Raw genomic sequence first — 16,359 nt, 5'->3', positions numbered from 1 at the left:
GACAGCGACGTCGATAAAACCTGAGCCGGGATCCAGATCCGTGGCCCAGTTTCCATGAAACAAAATGCGTGAGCCTGATGGCAGTACGTTATTCCACAGATCTCAGCAAACAGCTTCAGCCACCGAAGCGTAGGCATACAGAAGGAAAAGAAATAAAGGGAGGAAGAGAGAAAAAAACTCATCATGCACAAACTGAAGGAAATTCTTCACGCTGTGGCTTTGTGGTGTTTCAAAAAGTGTAACAGTGCTATGAGAAATGCCAAATCGAGCTCGGATGCCCACAACAAAGATGGCTCAAAGTGGCACCAAGGTGCCAGGAGAGGACAAGCTGAGCTGGCAATTCCCAAAAAGCAGCTGCCAATAGTCTGTAACTCACAGAGACGGTCAAAATGTTTCAGCGGCTCAGGTCGAGACGAGAAAAGTTCAGAGGAATTCAGGAAGAGGTGAGATACTCCGTGCTGGGAAATTTGAAGACAATAACTAGCAATACACAAAAGCGAGACAGAATTCACTCTATTCATTTAAGGCTTGTCCTAAACCTTAACCGTCCCTGTTTAAGCAACAAACAAGCAGTAATAGTGTTCAGGCTTCATCTCGGTTAGTTAAAGTGACTTAAATACACAAAAGGCTTGAGATACCATCAATGTTTCTCTGTTCTGTTTTCTGTCAATGCTTTTTTTTTTTTTTTCACATTTCTCAAAGCAGATGATCCCATGAACTGGAAAAGGACTCAATCAGTATGAACAAATGAATGATTTTCTGGCTGTGAGTCCGATATAAAAAGAGTCAGGACTTTGTTATCTTTCAGTCTGAGACCTGTGTTTTTCCCTTACACTGAATTTTAGTGATTGGAAAAATAGTATAGAAATAAGTCCTGAGTGTCTGTTTTCATATGAGCTCCATATTAACCACCATTACGGAGCGAGACGTGAAAAAAACATTCAGTGGTGAAAAAGATGAACACAACAAAAAAAGGAGAGTTAAATGATTTGAAAAAGGGATCATCGGTGGTGAGTCTCGATACTGAGGGTTAGACAGGGATTAAAGACGACCCCAACACTCTTGTCTCTAGGTCTCTGGAACGCATGAAGCATTAGTATGTAACATTCCTGTATCTACACCCACAGTGCAGATGGTCGCTTAAACCTGTCCTGATCTTCTCACCTGTTTGTGTTGAAATTCATATCATGTCACGTCTAATATCTCCTCTCTCTCAGCTGCTGAGTGTTATGCCATGGAATGAACATTCGCATTAGACTGTGCTAATGAAAATCTTTTTTTTTTTCACGACCGAAAGTATTAAACGGAGAGATTCGGTACGGAGGCGGAGTTCAGATCCAACAGGATTTAATTTAAACAGGACCGTATCACGAGTACCCGAATCAACCGGAAAGGTCGTACTGACAATAATAACGGTACAGAACTTGAAATGCGTCAAACACGAAATAAGAATTCGGGTGGACGCTCAACCTAAATCTTTGCACCGTGATCGATTTTGTAGATTTTAGAAAATCTCTAATCTTATTAATCTGTAGTTATTCACCATCGTTGTAACGAACGTTTTCCTCACAAGCTTGTTTTGAAAACTGTTCAAATTCAGAGACTGACATACAGTATGTTGATTATATTCATATAACTCAAGCAGGTTTTAGGTTCCTTAGGTTCTTGTCTTGAGTTTTAATCTAATAGCAAATGATCAAATCAGATCAAATCAAATCAAATCATTCAGGGTTTTAATTTCGATTCCTTAACACATCGTATACTATACACTAGAATGATATGTTGTTTCTCATGGCTTCTCTCACTGACTGCTTCGTTGTTATTGGGGGAAACAATCACACAAATATTGTCAATACATTGTAGGGAATTGGGATAGGACTGGATTTATTTATAACACAGTTAAAGACAGTAGAAATAGGACATGAGCCAGTGGTGCAGTAGATGAACATCGTACGACTTATAAGTGTCGCTTCAGCGTGTCAAATGCATCGAATAAAAAAAAAAAAACGTTTTCATTTGCAGCCTGTTAATAGGAATGAACTCATCTGGTGTGATTTTATAAATCATCCATGTTTATAGTATTTATTTACTGTGCATTTCAAGAAATATCTGTCTATTTGTTATGGATTTCTTTTTTTAATTATTTTTATTTATTTTTAATTTTTTTTATTTAATTATTTTTATTATCCAGGTAGATGAATGTTAGTAGGATGTAAATATAATACATCCTGATACAGTACATGACCCGGACATGGAGACAATAAGCAATGGTTTGCAATTCATTTTTAATATTTGTGCATAAAATTAAATAATTCTATAAACAAAAGGAAATACACGAAATAACTAAAAACATTTTATATATACATAACTATATAATCGAATAATAATTATTATCGATATTTTAGCTTATTTGTATTTAAGAATTTAATATTATTATATGATTTTTTTTCTCTCTCTCATTTATTTGGATTGTGCCGTGTTTATTTTTACTTACATCCATTTTTTTCCTTCTTTAGGGGTGCCAATACTTATAGAAGGGTGCTAGTACTTCACATATAATCGCACACACTCTTCACAGTTCGTAGTCTCTTGTCACACATTGTAGCTCTAAAGAATTCTGACCTCCTGCTTGATTTACATCAGACCTTACAGAAATCCTATCAGCATATAAACTCGAGGTCACAGGATGACACAATCGCATATCGTCTGACATACAAAATATAAAGTGCTTATAAAGATTTGTGCTTTGTTTTTCTGACGTTCTGACTTTCTGCCCGGGAAAAGAAGGCTATCGGAGAATTGCGAGAATCCTCCTGACTGTAATAATTGTTTGGTAAATCCATGCTTTATTGATCTTGAGCAGCATTAAAGGTCTAGATGTTTCTTGCAGTCTGTATCTAATTGATATTTTGCAGTAAGAAAAGGAAAACCCTCTGATCGGCTCTTTTCAAACACATAGAAAATACTACACCTCTCTGTGAAAACAGAAAGACAGAGCGAGAGAGAGAGAGAGAGAGAGAGAGAGAGAGAGAGAGAGAGAGAGAGAGAGAGAGAGAGAGAGAGAGAGAGAGAGAGAGATAATGACTGATTGAGAAGAAGAAGAGAAGGTAATTTAACACTTTCCCAGCCTACCTGCAGATCTGCTTGTCCCCTAGCTGCTGACATGGCTGATGTTAAGAATCCTTCGTCCTCCGTACGCTTTGTCGTTTCTGCGGGACAAACAAACAGCGATCGCTGAGAGAGAAGTAGACGGCAAGACTCTTACGAATAATTTCAGCACAGACAAGTGGGTTATTCATGTCTTTCAAACCCACTCGTGAGGGCATTACATGAGGACAGTACAGAAGAAAAAAAACCTCAACAAGCTCTGCTATTCTTTTCCACAAAAAACACAGTCTAATAAACCCAGTGTGGAGAATAAAAACCTTATTCGCAGACCACGGCTCACAATAGGTTCGTTATCAAATAGTATATTTAGACGATTTGGTCATGCCGGTTTCCTGAGTAGCTATATGACTGTTATCGTTTTGGCTATTTGTGCATGATTAAGTCAACAAAACAGTTGCTTGAAAAGAAATTCTTCTCATATGAGTGCTGAAGTACTCTGGTGTTTCATTCCACCGGCAGAACGGAAATCGACTTACAAGAGGTTTTCAATCAGTCTGAACAAATGATTGATTTTTCTAGCTGCAAGTCTGATATAAAATGAGTCAGGACTTCAGACCAATCCTATTTGAGACTTCGCCAGCTGTGGGATAATAAAATCTTTTACTAGTTACACTGATGCTCCATTCTGCCAGTGGAATGGAAATCGACTTAAGGGACATTTTAAATCAGTAGAAACAAATGAATGATTTTCTCTCTGTGAGTCTGATCTAAAATGAGTCAGGACTCCGTTGTCTTTCAGTGTGAGACGTGTGTTTTTCCATCTGTTGATAACCTTAAAAGGAACTTTAGTGGGGGGCACAGAGGCTTAGTGGTTAGCACGTCCGCCTCACACCTCCAGGGTTGGGGGTTCGATTCCCGCCTCCGCCTTGTGTGTGTGGAGTTTGCATGTTCTCCCCGTGCCTCGGGGGTTTCCTCCGGTTACTCCGGTTTCCTCCCCCGATCCAAAGACATGCATGGTAGGTTGATTGGCATCTCTGAATAATTGTCCATAGTGTGTGAGTGAATGAGTGTGTGTGTGTGCCCTGCGATGGGTTGGCACTCCATCCAGGGTGTATCCTGCCTTGATGCCCAATGACGCCTGAGATAGGCACAGGCTCCCCGTGACCCGAGATAGTTCGGATAAGTGGTAGTGAGTGAGTGAGAGAGAATTTTAGTGGTTGAAGATAAACACCTTCGAATTTTGGCTGCTCACAAACAAGCACTTGAAACATCTCAAAGAGCAGATATGGGTTTGATATCTCTGTTTACTTTGACAATAGAAACAATTGTGTGTGCAGTTTTAAACTTTTCTATGAATATTTTTAAAGCTCTGAGTGTGTCTACTTTCATATGAGCTTCATATTAACCACGGCTGTGGAGAAGACATGACAAAGACGTTCAATGATCAACAGCATGAACGCAACAAAAACAGGAGGAAACTTACATTCTACTAGAGAGCAGAAGTGGTGTGCTGAGAAACACCTACCTGTAGGAATGATTTATAACAGGGAGTGAAGTAACTTGATAACGGGTGGCAGATCTTTCTGACTTCAGCACTCTGGCAATGCTCTACATTCTCCAAGCTTGCATACGCTTTGTAAAATGCTCGGGTGCTTAGATACGAGTGGGTCGGGGGTAAAAACATATTGTGTTATGGGTTACGAATGCACGATTATCTCTTCGGGTTTTATTTACAAAAAGCTTTACGACGGTGGTCACAAAGCTGACCTAATGGACTCATTGACCCCACTGATTGTGTTCCACATGGTTAAATAAGAGTGATAAACATAGAAATGTGCACCACACGGGGCATTCAGACGTTTACATTATTCCCAACATCAGCACTATGCAGTGATAATGAACAAACACTCGTGTCATTCGAAAACAAATCAGTCTAATACATTACAAACGAATCCAGATTTGCTAGAAGCATACTGAACAGTTCACGTAGAGTTATGAACTGTTATTAAAATCAGAATTAAAATCCGAATCAGGTTAGTTAATTAGTTCCTTTTTCTATGCTAGCATTGCTAAGTATATTTTAGGAAAAGCATAATGTTTACTTCTATTTATTACTACAGCGGTCCTTCTTGAACTCATTGTACATTATAAAAAATGTATTTGCCAGGAAGAACCAAAAATCGGTGTTTGCTGTCCATAGAAGAACCGTTTTTGGTTCCATAGAGAACGTTCTTAAAAGAACCCTCGTTTTTCTTAGTGCCGTTAAGAACATTTTTATGGTCTAAAGGACCTTTTTCAGAACTATTGATCAAGAGAAACATTCCATGGATGTTAAAGGTTCTGCGTAGAACCATACACCTTGCCAAAGAACCATTTTAGAACCTTTACGTTTAAGTGGAGCCAGGGACGCCTTTAAGCGTACTCTTAAAACAAAACGTTCCTTGGGGTTCCGTACACAATTTTCGGGTTCTGTATTTGTGCATTAGAACCTTTTTTTCCAAAATATTGACACCATGTAGAACCCTTAAAGAGCTATAAAGGTTAACCTTAAATGATTCTGAATGGATTCTGAGAACCTCAGTGGATTCTATTCCGTGAACCTTTCAGTGATGCCATATAAGAACCATTAATGTTCATGAAAGAACCTTTCAGTAAATGGTTCTTTAAGGAACCCCTTTTTTTCTCAGTGTCATAAAGAACATTTTTTATAGTCTAAAGAACTTTTTCCATTACAGACAACCTTTTGTGCAATGGAATCATTCCACATATTCTAAATAACTTTTAAGAGTGTGGATCTATATGTAGAGCCATTTTTTATACGTACAGTAGAGCCATATGAAGTAAGTGATATATGGTTCTATATAGAGAACCATTCTTTTAAAGAGTGTGTAATGTAGATTTCACAATAGGGATTTATTTTGTGAACATGATTTATCTTTTTTTTTGAGCGATAGGTTTCTATTTGTGAACTTTCTGACATGACTTTGGTGCTTGGGCCCCTAAAAGTAATACTTTCCGTAATGATTTCCACCACAACTCACCCCTTGGCTATACCTCTGGTCCCCAGACGCCACTCTGAGAACCAGTTTATTACAAGCAATAATGTGGTTATTTTATTTATTTATATATGTGGTCAAAACCCACACTTGCTTTACAAGTGGCTAAAAAAACACGAACAGAAGTCGCTTAGAGAGGAAAAGCTGGCAAGACACTTTTGCATAATTTCAGGACACCAGTGCAAACAAGCGTCTGGACAAACAAACATGTAATTCGGTACTCACGAATAAAGTCCTGAATATTCAAGCTGTTTAAATTAGTAGGTCGACGTTAAATAATTTATTATGCGTTTTATCTGAGCAGAACTTAATCTAGTATCCAACCGGCTCAGAATGATTTATATCCGTTTGGAGAAGAGATTTCATATCAGCCTTTTACTGATTTTACTGAGCAACACCTTGCCAATGCATCGTTGATTCTTTGTCCCAGTAATTAAAAAAGGAAGTTGTGCCTGTTTTGTTGTGCTCATGTACAGAATTAAATGTTCTTGTCATGTCTACTCGTGGTGGCTAATATGAATTGAGGTAAAAGAAATTCAGCAGAAAGTGATACAGCACATGTACAAATTTGTAAACCAAAGCACCTTAAAGCACCATTCATTAAAGCACACGGCACCTAAATATTTTTGGCTCATACAAGTTCCTAAATATCCTTCTTGACAATGTTCAGGGCTCAGACAAACTCCCACAGTTTAAATGTAGATTAAAAACATACATCTCTTCAGCCAGGCATACACACATTACATCCCATAACCGTATGCTCCAGTACATATGGTCAAATAAACATTATCATCTAGTACTTGCTAATATTACGGACAGCGGCTATGCTAATTCCTCTCCGCTTGCTGTACTTTTTCTGCCCATCCCGAGGCATTCAGAGATTGTACCAGCTCCAGATGTGTTCTGCTTCATGAAGATTTCAGACCTTCAAAGAGAAGTTGCCAACTTTTATGTTCCGTAAAGCTTCTTTGAGACAAGAGACAGGAGTCAGAGCTAGAGGTAGCCGAGCTGAAGAAGTTGAGGTTCTCTTTGGGAGTGACAAGTTTGGACAGAATTAGGAACGAGTACATCAGAGGGACAGCTCATGTTGGACATTTGGGGGACAAAGTTAGGGAGGCCAGATTAAGATGGTTTGGACATGTTCGGAGGAGGGAGAGTGAGTATATTGGTAGGAGAATGTTGGACATGGAGCTGCCAGACAGGAGGCAAAGAGGAAGGTCAAAGAGGAGGTATATGGATGTAATTAATGAGGATATGAAGCTAGTGGGTGCAAGTGTTGAGGATGCAGAAGATAGAGATCGGTGGAGAGAGATGATTCGCTGTGGCGACCCCTGAAGGGAAAAGCCGAAAGAAGAAGAAGAAGAAAGCTTCTTTGAGACATTGTCCATTAAAAGCACAATATAAATAAAATTGAATTGAATTGATCATATGCAGCTGTAATATATTACTGTAATCATAATAAAATAAAACATTTTGCAGCAGTCGAGTGAAATATATAGGCATTATATTAACTCTATATAGAGAGATAGACATTTACATGTTGTTCTTTAAAGAGAACAATACAATACTTGCTTGTGGAAATGATGTAAAGGCCTCAGTTGGTGTCAGACAAGTATTTTGAGTCTTTATAGGCAGAAACCGAGTCAAAGTTGAGGAAAGTTTAATGCAAGTTCATGACAACACCAAGACCAGTGATTTGTGCTCCCAAGACAGGTCTTAAAACCAAGACCTGTTATGATCACCACAAAAACTATACAGTCAAAGCCTGTAATCAATAATATGTTATCATACTGGTAAACTGCTAGTAAATGCTCTTATTCTATCCTTTTTTAAATTCCAATTATTCCAATCAACTTTACAGCAAACAGCCATGTTACATGACCTGAGCATGATCTATAGTCCTGGTCAGCAATCACTAGTCGTCTAATTGCTCACACGTGTACACTTTCACTTATACTTAAGGTGGTGTTAGATCATTCAAATAGTTTTTCAGCTATTATTTCCACAGGAGCCTTTAAGGACTCCGTCAAACCAACATTTGGCAAAATACTTTAAAGACTTACAGTACACATCACTCTTCGAAGTTCTTGCCTTGGGTGGTTGGCCAGTGTTGGAGGAAGTTACCCCTCAACACACTATACCAGCAGAACACCTCATTACTGGTTATAGCCTCACCCAAGTATTGGGTTGTTCAAGCACTTTGTTGTCTACATGGTCATGACAATACCATCATTCCTGCTTCAAACACTCCTATTACTATTGTATGAAACTCAATAAAAAGTCATGAAACTTTCCAGTTGTTAGACACAGCCCTGTCTCTACTTCGTGCTCTCTCTACTACAGAAAGTAAGACTCAATAAATACCATACTTTTATCGTTAATTGATTTGTGAATTATTGGAGCAGTACTCATCCAGAAGAACTTGTACCCAGTGGCTTTGTCCGTTCGAGAGATGCTGAGCCTCAGCTCAGGATGTTCCAGCATTAGCAGACAGCTCCAGAGCATCCACCACAACCTCCTACAATTAAATTTATGACATTTGACAGACGCCTTTTCTCATAGAAGTTCTTTGTAGTCTCTATCAAAAACACTTCGTCATGCTAGTTCAACGGGTCAGGGACTAAGAGCACAGACAGGACAAGTGCTGAATTAAGTGCTTAGTGAAGTGCTAGAAGGTTTAGTCTTTGTTTAAAGACAGTCATTCACTCAACTGTTCAGACAGCCAGGGTAAGTTTATTCCACCACCTGGGTGCCAGCACAGAAATAACCATGATACATGCCTTCTTTGTACCCTGAGAGATGGTGGCTCCAGGTTAGCTATGCTAAAGTCTCATAAAGAATGCAGTGCAGAGTGGGGATTAGCTGGATTAGCTTTAGAGGTGAAGTGGCATGCTGAGGCAGAACTGCCAGGAGTGAGAGGAGAAACCTGCATGAATGAATCACTTTAGTGAGGTGAGAAGAATGGTTGGAGAGTTCTCCAAGGAGACCACAAACCCCTGACATGGTAAGGCATTTCCAGCTTTGCCGGGATTTAGTTTCAGATGATGAGCTGCAATAGACTGTGAGATCTCCTATGTATGCTGAGACCAGTGCAGAAGGTATTGTCATGAGTAGCTGAGGGAGGAAAAGAGATGATGAGTTGAGTGTCATCAGCATAGCTGTAGTGTGTAAACCAATGTGAGGATATGAGAAAACAGCTACCAGACGTTAAGGGTAAACATACGATGACCCAGCACTGATTCTTGTTGCACACCAATGGAGAGTCTGCATGGAGCAAATGTTGACTTGATATGACAGTCAAACTCCAGGACCCACAGTTTGACTGTGTCCGTTCGCCAAATATCTTATTTAAGAAAGTTAGATCTTTGAGGGCAGGGTTCTGTCATGAACTATACATCCCATGGTCCTCAGCTCAACAGTGAATAATCCTTGTACAGTACATGATCCATATCCTTATTCACAATCACCAGATTTCATCTAACTCACTCCTGTTCAGAATCACCTGCACCCTTTTCTAAACCTGGACCAACTTCAGCTCTTTGAAAACTGAAACTTATTCTCTTGTGCATTGTTAGTTCGGGTTTTGACTCTCCTTGTTCTTGTTATTGCTTTTGTCTATACCTGCATTATATTTTTGAGGATTGGTTCACCTTTTTGGTTTGTCTGCCTCAATCTATTTTAACAAAGCCCTGCCTTTACTTCTAAACCCATCTTACTTTTAAAGATTTGGCTTCCAGCACACTGTTATTATGAATCATTAAGTAATAATTATGTTATTTAAAAAACACGCTATATTTTTCCAATTTGTATGCTAACTGAAAAGTTAGCAAGTGTAATGGTTTTATTACTGAAATTGCATTTGTTGCTCATTTTTGCACATACATCACCCAGGGCTGTCAAGTGTCACGCATTGAGAGTGACAGTCACGCATTTCGGTCTTTTCTCCTGCTCTCCCGCCACACATCGTATTTCTCACACTGAAAAACCTTTTGACTATTTATCGTATATTTAATATGCCGCAGCGCCCAAAACGTATCAGTCCGCACCGCTGTCTCTATGGAACCGGTGCAGGAATCAAGCGCGTCTCCCCTGGAGTTCTTAGTCGAGCCTGACACTTATCAGCCAATCAAAAAAAAAGAGGCTACACAACAGCCAATCAGAAAATAGCACTATCTGGGTAATATTTAACGCAACAACCAATGGAAAAAAAAACATTAGAGAGGGTATTAACACGAAACAGCTTGTCTCTGGACGGGACATTGTCCTCAATCATGACCCTAAAAATGTCTGGGCTTGAGCCGAACTGTTTTAAATGGGAGCAACATTACAAATGATGAATGGATAAAATGATAGGATGAAGGAGTCCAAAAAGGCAACAAACACTTTCAATGAACAACACAAGTCATAATCTCTCTCTCTCTCTCTCTCTCTCTCTCTCTCTCGCTCTCTCTCTATCTCTCTCTCTCTCTCTCTCTCTCGCTCTCTCACACACACACACACACACACACACACAAATTAATAAATGGAAACTAAACAAATCCTTACTCCCCCATTTTTTTATTTTTATTTTTTTTGGAGGGGGTTTGAGATGTCACACTTGCCTGTCGTGAAAACTTGAGAGCCCTGCATTACCTGTCAGGTAATGTAAGAAGAAAGCAGTGTTCACTTGACACTGGTCCAAAACTGAACCTACTGTACTTTTTGTGCTTTCTAAGAATGCAGCACTCCTAAGAAGTGCACACACAAGCACTCAACAAAAAGTGATCCACAGCGCAATTATGCGTATTCAATGTACGTCTACTGACACAAAGGATCAAACAGGTCCGTTAAAGGTGAAGACCAGGAACTAAGAGGCTATTAAATAATCGTGTAGAGCTCAAACTGACAGAGGGGCCTTTCAGAGGGGCTGCAGTCTGCTTCAGGCATGTTAAACAAGCTTGTGTTTGTGCAGGCTGGAAGAAAAAAGTTGCAATTCTACAGAAGTCCAGAATGGTTGAGATTGTTTTGGATGTTGAAAATATATTTAGTGCATTGGGCGTTTTAACAGCAATAAATAGTTACTTAGCTTTCTTCCCTTTTTAGTTGCAGAGTCTCCAGTAGATTAAACAGCACCGAGTTTCAGCCATGGAAAAGGCAATGAATGCTTTCATAGTGTGTCTTCAATCCAGTCAGCGTGACAGCCTGCGCTAGTCACTCATTCAGCGCCTCTTCAAGCTTCATAAAGAGGCTTTATGTTCTGCACCAGTGACTGACAAGTCAAATACTCAGTGGCATTGCAGCTGCACTGATAGCAGGGTCATAACCTTTGCGCATAACACTCATCCGTGCTAACACGCTGCTGCTAAAGCGTCACGGAAGCCGTAAAGGAAAGCTGATGAACTGAAAGAATGGATTCTTATTGCAAAATCAACACAGTGGTTTATTTTTAGTAGTTTCTTTACAGGCTTCTCGTATGTAAATACAATATCCTCCACCCAGCTCCTATAGGACATAGATCTTTAACATAGCACAGCATGTACTGAATGTAGTGTACAGTCTGAAACACTGGCTGGAAAGCAGAACAATCACACTGACGTCTGTCAACAAAAGCTCTTTAAAGAGCGACGTTCCAAAATCTTGCTAACCCTCGGTGGGTTTTTAATGAAGCCCCATTGAAATGTATGCATTTAACAAGAGGATGTCTAGGAATTCGCCTGTTTGTAAACAAATGTACAGAATGTAAAATGTATTATAATTCAATACAACCCGGGGATATTGGATTGAACCATAAAATAATATATCTGGTATATAATAGCACTAGTAGTATATTGGTTTTAGTAAGTTTAATATGCAGTATGTCATTTAACTTGTACATGGATAGAGTTATTTAATTAAACCGTAACAAGCGGAAATACTTTTACATTGGTGAAAACATTTATATTCAAAGTAATTGACAAATTGTACTAAATTATAGACGTATTATGTTGCTTCGGGAAGTATAAATTATGTAAACATACATCAAAATAGTGCTGAGAGCTTGAACAGAAAAAACAACAACAATTATTATTATTATTATTATTATTATTATTATTATTATTATTAGTAGTAGTAGTAGTAAGAGCTAAGCAAAAATCACTAGTAAAAGTCTAATATAGTTCTCTCACATACTTTTAGACAAATTACATTTAATACAGAGTTATCCTTGTTTTCTTTTCCTGCTTCTTCTACTCCTCTTCCTCCTCCTCTTCCTCCTTCTCCTCCTCATCATCATCAGCAAGCAAATTTACTAGTAAAAATCTCCTATAGTTTTCTCATCTACTTTTTTATTACCTTTAATACACATATTTTTTCTTCTTCTTTTTCTTCTTCTTTTTATTATTATAACATTAGTAGTAAAAGTAGTAGTATTAATTATGGATAACAGAAAATTTGGAATAAATCTTATATAAAAGTCCCAAATTGCAAAACAAGTGAAATATTTTAAAGAAAGAAAATACAATCTAATATTTCTCACGAGATTATAATATATAAGATGTAAACAAGATGACTTTAAGACATATTTCCATATTTCAAGCGTAAAACTGTACTGTAGCATATGTATAAAAATAAAATGCTTAAAATAACCAGAATGACCTGGATACAAAATCGGATTTGTCATGTTATACATAATAAAGAGAAAAATCTAAAAAGTGCTAAATTTGCTAAAATATATTATCATATACTTATCAGGATGGTTCATTAATAAATAAATAAATATTCTTGATGTGTTAATGTAGGCCAATTTCTTTAGCGTACACCCCTGTGGGCACTGCACTGTCATCATTTGCCTGCTGAAGGTGGGAACACTACAAACTTTACTTTAGATCTGACTTTTTTCCTCCGGGGATTTGTCTCAGGGATTAGTGTAATAGACAATCCACAGTACTTCATGGATGTGTTGAATGAGTAGGAAACCTCATGCCAGTTTGTACTGCCATGTATTATAAAAGAGTTCAGACCTTTTGATTCCATGTTATATTTTCTCCATAAAATATAAATGGCCAAAAAAAAGAGTCAGACAATCAGACATGTTCTCTCTCTACTCCCTCCAGTGGTTCCTCAAACTATAAAGGGGATAGAGTTTTTTTTTAGATGGAGCTTTGGAAAGATCACCCCAGGTTCATACAGTAGATAGATATTTCCTTGTGTGTGTATTTTTACTGGATCTACAATATGTATAAAAATTATTATCTTAGACACAATAACCTTTAAAATATTTTAGCAGCAAGGAAAATGGCTTCAGCACAAACAGAAACAATGGGTTTGCAATCGATTCAAAGAAATTAAAAACTATTTCATCTACAGATAAAAGATGTTTACCAGAACTAGACAATCCTGATTAGCTTACCTTTATTTCTTACTGTACTGTACAGGAACATCTATTACCATTGTATTGTATTTTTTACACAGCTATAGACATATATATATACTTTTGCACTGAAATTATAATGTGTTATGAGACACAGTGTTGATTAATTTGATGGTTTAGCATTTATTTGATTTTGTATTTCTCTACTAAAATTGTTATTAGTGCTATAAGTGGTAGAACATCGTAATCCTCTCCACTCCACACATGCTCATTACACTGCAGTACAGTACGTCTAGAAAGCAGGAAGTTTAGTTTTTGCCTTCATTTAGTCAGGAACAAAGTGTCCCCACAGTGCAGCTAGGATTCCTCAGTACACACCGAGATGCTGAAAGATTGCGAGCTGCAGAAATCCTGCTAGGTAAGATAAGATCCTACACATGTGCTCCATATGACGTGCTGTAGCTGATGTGTGCAGAAATGTAAATGACCAGAGGTCCCATGTTTATGTCACCATGACAACTAGAAATGTTGGAATGTAAGAAAAACAGATGGGAAGTTATACACCCGTTGAGTTCTTGTCTCTGATTGGTCAGAAGGTGTTGGTTAATTTTCTACAAAGGCGGATCGGACAGAGCACTGTAGTAAAAGAGAGAAAGAGAGAGAGAGAGAGAGATGTGTGTGGTGGATGTCATCTACACCTAATAAAATTGTTTATATGGTGAAATTGTTCTCTAAGAAGAGGTTTATTGAACGTTTAGCGGAAGGAGACTCCAGTGTCAGAACTGTGTATCACTCAAAATGTTTTCTGCTATGGGAAAAACTTCAGGATGTAGAAGTTTGGATTTGGGATGCGGTAGCCTGGTGGCTAAGGCGTTGGATTTCTGATTTACATTAACAGCATTTAGCAGACACTCTTATCCAGAGTGACTTACATTTTTTATTTCAGTTTATACACCTGAGCAATTGAGGGTTAAGGGCCTTGCTCACGGGCCCTGCAGTGGCAACTTGGTGGACCTGGGATTCGACCAATGACCTTCCAATCAGTAGTCGAACACCTTAACCACTGAGCTACCACGTCCCTTGGAAGGTTGATTAGAAGGTTTTGAGTTTAATTCCCAGGTCCACCAAGCTGGGCTCCAGAGTAAGGAGTAAGTTGTATAAAATAAGAATAAATGTCATTTGGTCTGGATAAGAGTGCCGTATGCCAAATGCTGTAAATATATGAGTTTATATACTTAACAGTCAATCGGTCACAAGCAGCATTTTTCTGTCTTAGTGTCTTCAAAAGAGAGTGAAAAGAGATGTTGTTGAATGAATTAATGTTTACAGTTGCCCTATTATAAGTGATTAGAGAAACAAAACCAGGTTCGCAGAATTTCCACAAAATTAAATAGAACTACAGCTTAACATTTTTGTGGTATGAAAGGGATTAAAGCACTTCAGGACATGCTGTCATACAAAAACAAACAACTTCAAGGTTGTAACAGTAACACCTTTTGACTCTGGGTTACATCACATCACATGTTATTTGCTATTTATCTACAGTACAACTTCAAGCACCCAAGTGTTTTATTCCTTAGTTAATTAGAATAAAGATCATCAGTAACATAATTTAAAACCAGTCAGTTATGTTAGGATCTGGCATTAATGTCATCTTGGTGTACAATTTAATTCACAAGGGATGATGGTGGAGAAGATGAAGCTTATATAATAATAATAATAATAATAATAATAATAATAATAATAATAATAATAATAATAATAATAATAATAATAATAATAATATGATTTAAGATGATTTTAATACATTTTCATATTTAGGGACCAATTTTAAATCCACTTATTGATTGTGTGTCTCTTTGATATGGTTGCATTTTAATTAATATGCTTAAAATACATCCTGTAATATATTTGTGTGTGTGTGTGTGTGTGTGTGTGTGTGTGTTCTGCTAAAATCTGAACAGACAAAAACATTTTTTCAAAGAGTAAGCTTTCTCTGAGTTCCTCATCCTGTTTTAGATTATAATCTTCAGGCTTCTTGAACAACAGTGACATTTCAAGAAATATAAAAGAAGAAACTGACCTTTCTCAAATGGACAGTATGATGCACAACAAATTCATCATGTTCTAGATATATGTTTATACAGGCATGCCTGTCAAATACGGGAATTAGAGAATAATCTAATCATTAAAAATATTATTGCTTCATATATTTTTTTTTTTATTAAACCAATAAATAAATACATTTAAAAAAAATTGCTCATACTCTCTAACTTTGAAGCCATTTGAACGGCTTTATAATCTGGGACCACAGAGTGTGTTTGATTTACCGGCAGTTTTTGGAGTGACAGTGATTGCGAACCTGAAGGGAAAATGCACATGATCAGCCTGAGCAGCAGGCTATGTGTGTTTATCTATCACTGGGGAAACACACCATACACACCACCATACACAAGCTTTATAGAAGCTTTAGATTTAGATTTGAAGCCAACACAGCAAGAAAGGGTTAAACAGTCATTATGAGAGTATCTGTATGTTAACTTCCTGGAATTGCCTCAGGGGGCTGATATAGCTACACTCACTTCTCTGTGTGTGCTTTTTTCTTTATTTTCCCCCCTTCATGTTTCAGATTCTCTTGAATGTTTTCATTTATATGCTCTGTGTAGATATGTTTTAATGTGCATTATATTAATTAATTATTAATGATTAATAGATTATCTGCAGTAAACACATGTGCACTAAACAGAATACAAAAATGTATCTGTTGAGAAATATAGATTGGCCTGAGATCCCATGAGGTGGAGTTTTTCACATTTACGTCAGTAAGTGGGCAGATATAAAGTTCGCTGGCTTGTGCGAGCAGTTAAA

The 16,359-nt window shown here is 37.7% G+C and overlaps 1 protein-coding gene across 1 annotated transcript in view; it reads right to left on the bottom strand.

Moving 5' to 3' along the window:
* ninj2 (ninjurin 2) overlaps nt 1–3,347 on the bottom strand; it is a 32,373-nt gene extending 29,026 nt beyond the window's left edge. Inside the window, exon 1 of the mRNA XM_060889759.1 lies at nt 3,133–3,347. Within this exon, the coding sequence (XP_060745742.1) occupies nt 3,133–3,165 (33 nt within the window). The 5' untranslated portion in view covers nt 3,166–3,347. The remainder of the gene's footprint in view (nt 1–3,132) is intronic.
* Nucleotides 3,348–16,359: the final 13,012 nt, after the last annotated feature.

Source organism: Tachysurus vachellii, chromosome 16 (genome assembly GCF_030014155.1).
Source record: "Tachysurus vachellii isolate PV-2020 chromosome 16, HZAU_Pvac_v1, whole genome shotgun sequence".
Classification (NCBI taxonomy): Eukaryota; Metazoa; Chordata; class Actinopteri; order Siluriformes; family Bagridae; genus Tachysurus; species Tachysurus vachellii.
Note: the sequence above shows the minus strand (reverse complement) of the source record. Positions and strands in the feature narration are given on the sequence as shown.